The sequence below is a fragment of the Rattus norvegicus genome, chromosome 11 (assembly GCF_021556685.1).
Source record: "Rattus norvegicus strain SHRSP/BbbUtx chromosome 11, alternate assembly SHRSP_T2T, whole genome shotgun sequence".
Taxonomy (NCBI): Eukaryota; Metazoa; Chordata; class Mammalia; order Rodentia; family Muridae; genus Rattus; species Rattus norvegicus.
The window spans coordinates 29,310,843-29,322,281 of record NC_141544.1 but is presented as its reverse complement, the minus strand read 5'-3'; the positions used below and the strand labels follow the sequence as shown (position 1 = coordinate 29,322,281).

The window sequence follows — 11,439 nt, the reverse complement described above, 5'->3', positions numbered from 1 at the left end:
ATATGTCTGGAAAATTGCTTATAAATTTTATTATAGAATTTTAAAAAAGAGTAAACTAGGTATGACATGAAGGAAATCTGTTATAAAGTTTTGTCAGAATTTTTTCCCATTAGTTTATACCAAATATATTGCTTATTATACCAACATTTATCCACATTGTATGACAACACATGGATCAGGAATTGGTATGAGATGACTAGGATGAAGGCAAGCGGGGGAGGATATCTCAACAGTCAGGGGCACTGGCTGCTGTTCCAGAGGACCAGAATTTATTCTCAGCACACAAGCCCAGTGGTCCACAACTGCCTGTAACGCCAGCCCTAAAGCCATCGTACACCTTTGTCCTCTCAGGGCACCAGTACACATCAACATACACATAATTAAAAATACATCCTTACAAGCAGTACACAGGTGAACGGGAGGGTGGCAGCGGAGTGACAGTGGTCAGCGTCACTTACCTGGATCATGGATTTGTCCGAGTACATCAGTTCGATTGTTCGATGGATTCTAGATATGCTTTCCTGCAGGTCTGCGGATAGAAGAGGGGACGCAATAGATGATAAGGTCATCTGGACTTCTACTAAGATAATAAGACAGGGACACCAAGGGATTTTGTAATCACACTAGCGAGGAAGAAAAGTTTCCTAGACTATAAGACGCTACTGTTGTAGGCTGAATGGAAAGAGATGTTGTTCAGAACGAAGACAGGTAAAAATGAAACAAGCAGAAACCACACGACTACGAAATATGCAGAGCCAAGAAAATCAAGCTGCACTCAAGTTTCTACAGGAAGGTTTCAAGGAATGTTAGCACTCATCACCCTATAAAGACAGAGCTACTAGTAGAGAATTTATGAAAAAAAATGAGTCTGTGCCTAGAACACTAAAATAGCCAAAGGAAATCGATACACTACAGAAGTTCCATCTCCCATTATTTCTACTTACAGTAGAAAAGAAGTCTATTAAAAGTCTTCAAAAACTGGGTGTTCTCAGATACATTATTTCATAATTTTACAATCCGAATAATGTAAGTAACAGTAGCAATACATTAAAATATCATAGAATCATAACATACTGTTAATCATTTGAAGAAAACAAGGAAGAAGCCAGAAAATGATACTACAAAAATATAGCTTCAGACTCTGGGAAGACCTATTTTAGAAAATTAAGCTACAAACATCAACTTTAATCAACATCAAAAAACTCCAAAACTAGATGCTACAGAGATTGCTATGTAAGAGGCACTGGCTGCTCTTCCAGAGGACCTGGGCTCAATTCCCAGCACACGCATGGCGGCTCCCTAAATGTACTCTTGGGGAGGGGTCTGATGCCCACTTCTGGCCTCCAAAGGCACTGCACACAATGATGCACCAACACACTTGGAAGTAAATCACCCACACACAGAATTAAAAATTAAAAAAAATAACAAATGTAAATAAAAACCCAGCATAAAGGCCAAATGACAAATGAGAAAAATAATACCTATAGCATGCACTGTAGGCAAAAGACTCATGTCTGAGTACATTTTCTTTTAGGAAATACAAATTAGAAAAATTGCTTAATATAAAAAAATAGGTTAATGACCTGCTTCCCAATTTGTTACATGAAATAAGTGGTGTGTGTGTGTGTGTGTGTGTGTGTGTGTGTGTGTTTCTGTATATATAAATCTGTCTAAAATGTTTACAAAAGAGGAAAATAAGATAAATAAGATTTTTAAAAGTACAATCAATGTACTCATAATGAGGGTGAAGTAAGTCAAGATACTGAAAGGTCATTTCCCGCCTATCAGACTACTCCAAAGTAATAAACTACACTCAGGGTTTGGGAGTATCCTGAGAGTATTCCCTCTCATACAGAACTATTTTAAAATACCCAAAATTTTTAAAACCTTTAGCTGAGAAATGGTATTTTCAGAAGCATATATGTATGCATGTAGTGTATATACATATATATGTAATAGGTCAACACTTTCTGCAGTTAATACATGAATATTAAATTATTCCCGTACATTGGAATACTATACAATGGTATAAAAATCAATGTTAGTGTGTATCAATGCTATTATGTTTTATCAATAGGAATTAAAGAGAGAGAACAAGAATGCCAAGTCTTTCCTGATCCATAGTGTGATGTGCACAGAGCCTTATGATACGAATGTCCCCAGGCTCCTCTATCTCAAATGACCCAGAGTGGCCTCATCATGCCCTCTTCCTCTCCCAGGTAGGGCCTACAAGTTTGTGCATTTGAAGTACATTTTACTCAGTTATTTGTGCTACTGTGAATTAAGTGGCCAACTTAATTCCTCTCTCATGCCTGTGGTCATTAATCTCCATGCGTCTGTTTTTCTTTTCATATTATTTCAAACATTTTCACTTGTCTTCTTCCTTTGTGCAGTACCTGACTGACAAAAGCTTATCAGCATCTACCCTTCTGAATGTAAAATTATGAATACAGTCTGTTATGTCCAGAAGGGAATTATTCAATTTTCAAACAGCATCCAATAAAGTATTATTAACTATTATATCATTAAACTGTTTAATTAATGTCAGCAAGCTCAATATTTAAAGATTTTTATATATGCAAAATATTAAAACAAACTCTCTACTTACTAAGGCTAACAATGCAAGTATTTACTGTATTAAACTAGACTTTTCTTTATTCATACTTCTCTATAAAGTGTCAATTTGGCTAGCTAAAAGAAGACAGCTGGTGCTATTTAACGTAATTTCATCCTTTTAATATAAAATTACAATTTCTGTATTCCTGGTAGCTGAAATTTAGAGTTAGTAAGGTATATTTTGACATCTAAAAGGAACTATAATATAATCTACCATGAAATACTATTTTGTTAAAATCAAAAGGTTCATTTTAACACTTAAAGAAATGAATTCAAAATAAAGTTTCCTTCATGTATAGCTCAGCAATACATGTGTCATCCATATACACTCCCACACAGCAAACCCTTATTTTGCTGCAGACTTCCTGAAAATCTCCTACGGACTGCTGTTGGGTCCATGGATCCTATCTGTAAATCTCTTAGACTAGATTAAACAATGAGGCTGGAGATGGGACTCTGCATCTCTAGCATGGTTAAACCTCCAGTGACAAACAAAAATAAAACTTCACTTTTCAAGTGGTTTTCTTTATACTCAGAGGGAAACAGTTACCCCCTCTTCGTTGTGCAAGCATCAGATGGAGTTTAGAACCAATGAGTACAAATTCTGAGGCTCTATGACATTTCCCCAATGGAGTAGCTGTGAATTCCAGTTTGATATAAATTTAGAACACTACACTGGCAAATCAGACCATCTGCTCCATCATTAATCAGCTAAGTAATCTGGGGAAACCCTTTTGGTGCCTGTGAACCTGACACTAACAGCAAAAGAATGCAGAGCCAGATCAGTGTCTCCCACAAAAGCTTTTCAGAAAAGAGTTTTTAAAAGAAGGAAAAGTACAAGTATTTAAAATGAATTCCAAGGGATTTTTCCCTTTCTGTATACAACATCATCTGAAGTGACAGCAACCAGTCTGCGGGCTTCTTACCTCGTGTGTCATTTTCTATTTCCGTCCTCCAGCGATGTAAACAGCTCTCCAGCACAGACAGTTCTTCCTCTGTGATGTGCCTTGGTGCCGGATGCATGGGCAAGTCTGGAGGGATCCGCGACTGAGTGAAGGGTTTGTGTATCACTGACCTCAGTGACAGGGCAGCACCTGATGCAGGTGACGAGCTGGGCAGGTCTGAAGCAGGGGTTCCCTGCTGTTCTGTTGTGCTGTGGTTTCAAAGCATACACTACTATTAGACCTCCAAATGGAAGGCAAATATATAGATAGCATTCGAGCTCCTCATAATTTCAAGAGAAAATGATCTTAAGAAATACATGAACTGATCAAATATCCTGATGAGACATTCAGTATGGGAGGACTAAAATCTTATGAGGATGAAAGTGTGGCTTTAAAACAAGAATGCCTTCTTATTTTTAAATGGAAAATCTAATGTATATTCTACCTTTGCAAATACCAACTTGCATTACCAGAAAGAAATTTGTGTTCAAGAGCATTATTAACATATTATAAACGTTCAGAAATTACAAACCAGAACATTGAACGTATAATTGTGAGCAGAGACCATGTATAAAGATTCCACAGATAAACACAGACCTGCTGAAATGATAAGGGGTAAGCAGCTAAGGTGACCCACTGTTTAAAGGGTTTCTTGAGGTTAATCACAACAGCACAGAACCCGTGTGAAGGCAGCACAGGATACAGGCACCAGAGCAGCTTGCTGCATGGGAACGTTACCTTGGTAACGACTGTGATGATGTGGAGCCACTGGTTGAGGAAGTAGCATCAATATCATCCACAGGAGAGGTGCAGACAGGCTTACTGGAGGCGAACTCCAACGCATACTGTAGAACATCGACCAGTGGGAATCTTTTGGGACCGGAGCCATAGCTTAAATATCTATTAATAAAATATACAAATGTTTTTCCTATATTGTCAGCATAATTTGTGGCTTTAAGTCTTATAAAATAAGACAACACATCAATAAATAAGACATCAGTGGAATTCACTTGCTTTTCTAATAAAGAAGGTGAAACTGAACATACATTCAAGAGATGGACTAAATGTTCTCAGAAGGAAGGACAGCAGAGCTGATCAAAATGCAAGTCATATGTGTGGCTGCACCTAAGACGCCATCCTAAACTGTGCCCGGTGGGGAAACAAAGTCGGGACCATCTGCAAACATCCTCATCTCCTGAGCCTTAGGGGCCAGGTAGTCATTTCATCGTCACCTACCCCATGAACACTTTTCATACATGTACTGGAACTTAAGACTAAAACTCACTAGAAATATATGTTCACACTCAACATTTTATGTTACTAACATGCAAATTAAACCTAACTCAGAAAGTTGTACGTCAGCAACTGGGATTTCAGTCTTAGACTTCTCTGGCCTGCACAGCACCCACATTCCACATTTGATGGAGCTGTGACTTGTTCTTACAATGTTCACGATGTTCTTACACATGCACGCACAGCCCCTCCCTTATGGTGTGCGACAGCACCCACCCACTCGGCACACACGTCTATGAGCCGTGCATGCCCTTCGCTGACCAGCTTCTTCCTGAGTGACTGATCCACTGTGTGACTCCTGGGAGGCCAGATGGGAAGAGTGCGGATCCTCTCACTCAGCTGCCGCTCCTCTCAAGCCAGTGAACCCTGTGCTCTCTGCTAGCCTCCTTACCTCCACTTTCAGCACCAGGGGAACAAGGCGGTGATAATCAGATCTTTCATTTCAATTTCTAAAGTAATCATCTACAGTCTACTAAGGATGCAAACTAGTTTCTAAAATAAATAATCAAAATTAAATCCAGAATGATTGTATACATTATAAGTTACCCGAAGCATATTTAAAATGAATAATCTAGGGAGTCACAAGCACTTGCTTTCCTGTCATAATTTCACGAAGGCAGAAATACCTCTCTAATCTTTGTTGTAATACTGTGAGGTAATCTTTAAGTCTCTTGATCTCTTCACGTTTAATTCTTGTTATTTCTCTGTTTCTGTGCATATACCTACAAAGGAAAAAAATTAGCCAGCATTAATGTTCCCAAATATCTTAGAAACGAGTATGATGTTAAATTTAATTATCACTACAAAAGATTAACTGAAGTTTTATAAGATACCAGATATAAAACACAAAACTATTTTAACATTTAATATATTTACATTCAGAACTATATATGGATAAGAGAAAATGAATGTGTTCCCTTAACAAATAATAAAACAGACACGTCAAGCATCAATAAACTTTAGCTGGAAGGAAATAACGAATTTTACTATACAGTTACCCTCCCCTTGTTTACTCAACAGTTGCAAACCTACCGCATGTTGTACAAACCATACCTGTCCAGGTATAAAACTTGGGGAAATTCTAGTTTATTGTGAATTTTTTCTGGTCTTCCCAATGCCTGATTAAATTCAAATCTTGACAGTTCAAATGTTAATACAGGTGGCAATTCAGTGAACCAATGCTGAAAGAAAATGAGAACAGACACTTAGCCTCAGTTAGGTTTCTCATCAGAGTTTTAAGGACAAGGATACCATCCTGGCGCTGACAGCACACAGAGGAACTATGATGTTTACCTTAGAGCTGAACATCTATCTGAAGTTCCCATAGCCTTTGTCTAGAGGACAGAGGGAAACCTTATCTATACAGTTGTAACATTCAAAATTCTAACTCGGAGAAAAGGACTCCAGAGCTCCGTCTTCTGGAATGACACTTATTAAAACTTATTAAAACCGAATGTCAAATCCACGATTTGATTCCAAGGGAAAAATACTTGTCTGGCAAAAATGCTCAGTGTTTTCATCCTAAAATTGGAAAAACATTATCTTCCTATTTTCTATTTTTTCTCTTCCTATTTTTACCTTGAATCTTACAATTACACTTTATACTGATTTATGGTAAACATTTTTCATTAGCAAAAAAAAATTGTAAAAACTTTCAAATACAAACTAGCAATTAATGAGTCAAATTTCTTATTGCTCTAAGCATGTCTTTTTTTTTCTTTTCTTTTTTTCGGAGCTGGGGACCGAACCCAGGGCCTTAGCGCTCTACCACTGAGCTAAATCCCCAACCCCTTCAAAGCATGTCTTAACCACCCACCCCTACATGCAAAATTTGGCAGCTCTTCAGTGCATCAGGAAGTTTAACATTTTCAAAAAGCTGGTTTTCATGGAGCAAGTTTAATTTTACAAAAGGATACTATTTTTTTTTAAAAATGAATATTTACATTCACAAACCAACAAATATAGAAGTATAAAATAATAAATATTTTCAAGTATTAATATTTATAAGCCCTGCAACTAGAGACTTCTAAAGGAAGCACTGGTACCAACATACAGTTATCATAGCTTCCAATGCCAAAAAATGGTACCGTATACCCCTCAGTGAGTGTGTACCGACTTAACCTGAACTGACTACAGGAATAAACATTGCAGGCTGATGAAAATGGCCTGCACTGGAATCTTGACCGTGGTAGTTTTCTCCAAGCAAAGCTACTAAAAGTAACTACTTACATGTAGCTCCTTATTCCTCCCCAAACACTAATAATTACTGGCTAAGCAGAAGTTGAAGTGAGCATGAGTAAGGTTTTGCTCAGTTGAAATGTAAGAAACATGATTCCTGAGAGTCAACCAAGCCTAATGCAATACCCATCAAAAGATGTAAGAGAAAAGTCGCAAGCTAGCATGCAGCAGAATTCTTCTTACACAGATTTATTTGCATTTTTATTTCTGTGAGTGTGTCTGTGGCTTTGGCCCTGTCCATGACTTTGTCCATGTCTGTTTGACAGGGGGCCTACAGTCCATCAGAAAACACTGCATTGATTCACTGGAGATGGACTTCCAGGAAGGGGTGAGCCTCCGTCATGGGAGCTTGGTACTGAACTCAGAACTGGAAGAGCAGGGCACGCTCCTAACTTTAAAGACATTGTTCCAGACCCTACCCTTTACTTCGTTACCATATCTAGAGATACAAACTAAACCATTGTCTCTAATATCTCGTTAACAAACTTCTGATTGAGCCCTTAGGATATTATTCCACACACCTTTCTCTGATACACAAACAGGCGAGTATAGTTTTAGAAGTATTACTTCCTTATTTTACCTCAATGCGTTAACTATCATCTTTACAACTAACGAGACAATTTAATTTAATTGATGAGAAACTACAGTGACTGGGAAAAGTAAGGTGACCCAAATTGTGCTAAGGAGTCTTCTGCATTGTAACCCCTGAAAGGATGCTCACAGAACATTAGGTAGCATCCCTGTATTGGGAACACATCGTCTCCATCAGCAACAGCCACATTCGTTCTACTACAAGGTGAAAATATTTTATTATCTCACTCTACAGCTCATGGGGACATGATTAAAAAAAGGTTTCTTAAATTCACATTAAGGAATCATTAGTTGTATACCTAGCCCTGAACTATTAGTGTTTTAAGTATAGTAGCATATAAATAGAATTGTATGCATCACAATATAGTAATTTATTCCCAACGTAACAAGTGCCCAGTTCTTATTAATATAAATTAACATTATCATGTAATGCTTCTTTTGCAGTTGGGTATGGGAACGAGAGGTGTTTAAAGAGTCTTGAAGGCCACAGCTGTCTTGCCAGACTGTCCTGAATCCTATATGGACCCCAGGCTAGCCTTGAACTAGTGATCTTCCTGCCTCATCCTTCGTAATGCTGGGATTAAAAGCAAGCACCATTTTATTCTTCTTAAGCAGCTGCTCCATAGCCACACATTGTGTGTTAAAGTCTGAGAAATTTTAATGAATTATTATATTATTCGATATGCAGTTGCCACTGTCCTGTCCACTAAATATGCAACAGGAGATAGCACCATGAAGATCCACACATCCTCATACATGGAGCACATATGTCTGATATCAGTCAGTAATCGCTTCACAGGGACTGAAAGACAACGATTTGTACTGCTTTCTATGGTGGTGTACACCTTCTCCACAGACAGGTACGGGTGGATGAGAGAAGAGAAGAGAAGAGAAGAGAAGAGAAGAGAAGAGAAGAGAAGAGAAGAGAAGAGAAGAGAAGGGAAGGGAAGGGAAGAGAAGAGGAGGGAAGAGGAGGGGAGGGGAGGGGAGGAGGAGGAGAAGGAGAAGGAGAAGGAGGAGAAGGAGAAGGAGAAGGAGAAGGAAAGAGAAAGAGAAAGAGAAAGAGAAAGAGAAAGAGAAAGAGAAGAGAGAAGAGAGAAGGAAACTGTTAGCTTTGGAAATTAAGTCAGCCATGTATATAAACAGGTTTGGGGTGTATGAAAGTCAGTTCTTTCACACAAAAAAACCTAGAACCTTCCATTTTACCTTATGCAATCAAATAGCAACCTCATAAGAACAGACATGTCTGCTCTGTAGGAACAGAGGCTGCTATACAGAAGCAGACAAATCCCAGGAACACCGACTCACAAGGGAACATGTGCTTAGGTTAAAAACTGACCTCTGTTTTTCATTTTTAAGTTGACTACCACACCACTGATGACCAAACACGATACGTCAAGATAGACAAAAGGACAAAGTGTAAAGAGAAAGGTAAAAATTTTACCTCAAATCTAACCAATTACATATCAGATATTATTTTTGAGTCTTTTGTCTGTCATTCCCAGCTATGTAATCAGAACCCTGAATTTACATTAGGCCATTTAAAGGAGAATGGGAAGGAAAAGTATAACAGAAATGGTGACCTCACCTCTTGGCCCGATTTTCCTGAATTATCCGAGTGTAAGGACTCGATCTCTCCTTCGATCATTGCAGCTTCCAGGCACTCATGTAGGTCTTTGAACCCATTGACCTGGAGCGGATACTGACCAAACATTTCAGTGTTTTCAAATTTTTTTCCTATAGGATGGTTGGAGAAGTTAATTAATGTTCCTCAACTTGGCTTTTCTGCTATTAAAATTAAAATTATAATATAATATTATATATATATATATATATATATATATATATATATATATATATGAAAGAGCAAGAGTGACTGTGCACCAGAGAAGAATGGGTGAGTAGAACTTTTGTACAAACACACACACACACACACACACACACACACACACACGTGATAATGGGTTACTAGAGCTTTCCTAGTGGCATATACATATTATGCATGTGTATTCATTCACACCTAGCCTCAGACAGTAATTAAAATTCACATGTATATGAGCTGTCAGAATAAGACACTGTGCTAACACTGTATGTGCGTATATATGCTCACATCAACTTGTGTGCATGTGTGTATAAGTGTAATTCAGTTTCATTGAAAGACATCACACACACCCATTTGTCATAAGCCAACTAATGATTCAGTAGGACAATTGTTTGTTTATTGGATATTTTAGGTATTTACATTTTATCCCTCTTCCCCCCACCTCCCATCGCCCTCCCTCGGCTTCTATGAAGATGCTCCCACTCCCGCCTACCTGCTCCCACCTAGATGAGAGAATGTAAAAGAGTGAACTTAGTGTTAATAATAGAGAGTAGGGCAGTGAAGACTCCCTCAAGGAACTGACATTTAAAGTGAGATTTGAACTTAAGCAGTAGAGGGTAACTAGGCCAGATCGTTGGGCTGTGCAGTATTCTTGGGTAAGGAGCAGCAAAGTCAGAATATTAAGACTCCCAAAGCTGGCATGTTTAAGGACCAAAGAAGGATCAGAACATCTTGAGCAGGTAATATAGTTAGGGGAGAGTTAAGGTTTACAGTGTCTTCCAGTCCTCTTTATAATTTTCTTTAATTGTATTATCAGTCATATTCATGAAGCTAAAGACACAGAAGCCCTGTGCCTTGCTTTGCTGGAAACACACATTTAATATACAAATCTGAGCACGAATAGGGGCTGGGTTGTAGACAGGATGCACACAGCACAACAGGAAATTGAGGATTAGAGTGCTATATTCCTCCCATGGACAATGGATGGATTCCAGGACTACTTTCCCTCTCTGCTCTGGAGCAGTAAAAGTCACTGATTCAGAGTGACCACGAGATTTCCCTTTCAAGAGTTGGGTATTACTGTTTCCTAACTCCTTGCTTTCTAAGAGTGTGCCAGCACAGCGGTGAATATGACTGCCTAGTGAACTGTAGAAAATAAGGAAGATTATACCATGCCCTGAGGAACCAACCGTCACGTACAATAAGAAGCATGCACATGCGTGCGCGTGCACACACACACACACACGCACACACACGCTCATGTGCACATACATACAAACATCTATTTTAAAATGAATGTAGTGTCCTAGAGGACAGAGAAATTTGTTTTTAAGGAAGAGGCAAGATAAATAAGAGGAGGAAGAGCCAGTCACTAATGCATTAATAGATCACTAAGAACTAAACTGGATTTAGTGTATTTGCTCATAGGTAGAAAATCAATAACTTCACAAGGTCTGTCTTTCTTAGAATTGTGGAGCCTGCAACTAAAGCAAAGTGTGGAAAAACTATAGAGTGAGCAGGCAAAAGCATCTCCTCACTACAGGGCATACATGAGTAGGAAGAAGTTAGTGCTCAGACAAAAGACTATCAAACATTTTCTTTTTAATTTTTGTGATCTGAAGTAGCAGAACACATAGAAACCCTGAGGTGAAGTAAAAAGGAGAGGAGATGTTAAGGACTCAGAAGGGGGAATAAATGAAACAGAGCTACCTAGGAGCATGAGACCAGAATCTAAGAGCATGAAGGGACCTCCATGATGGTTCTCCCATATTCTAAGTTTCCAAAGACAAAGACCGAAAGAATATGGTGAAGGTGTGAACAGGTAGAGCTAATGAAATCCGAAGTCCATATATAAAGGGAATTACTTTCTTCTAAAAAGAAATTAAAATGTTGGACTTAAATTCAGAATGTTGGGTAGATGTTGCAGACTTCAAA

The 11,439-nt window shown here is 38.4% G+C and overlaps 1 protein-coding gene across 2 annotated transcripts in view; it reads right to left on the bottom strand.

Moving 5' to 3' along the window:
* Nucleotides 1-11,439, bottom strand: part of Usp25 (ubiquitin specific peptidase 25) — a 109,260-nt gene that overhangs the window by 31,547 nt on the left and 66,274 nt on the right. For both annotated transcript variants that reach the window (XM_087576469.1, NM_001107114.2), the window contains 6 exon segments: nucleotides 9,271-9,419; nucleotides 5,907-6,034; nucleotides 5,480-5,575; nucleotides 4,299-4,460; nucleotides 3,543-3,769; nucleotides 459-529 (listed from right to left, as the gene is read on the bottom strand). In XM_087576469.1, coding sequence (XP_087432595.1) covers nucleotides 459-529; nucleotides 3,543-3,769; nucleotides 4,299-4,460; nucleotides 5,480-5,575; nucleotides 5,907-6,034; nucleotides 9,271-9,419 — 833 coding nt within the window.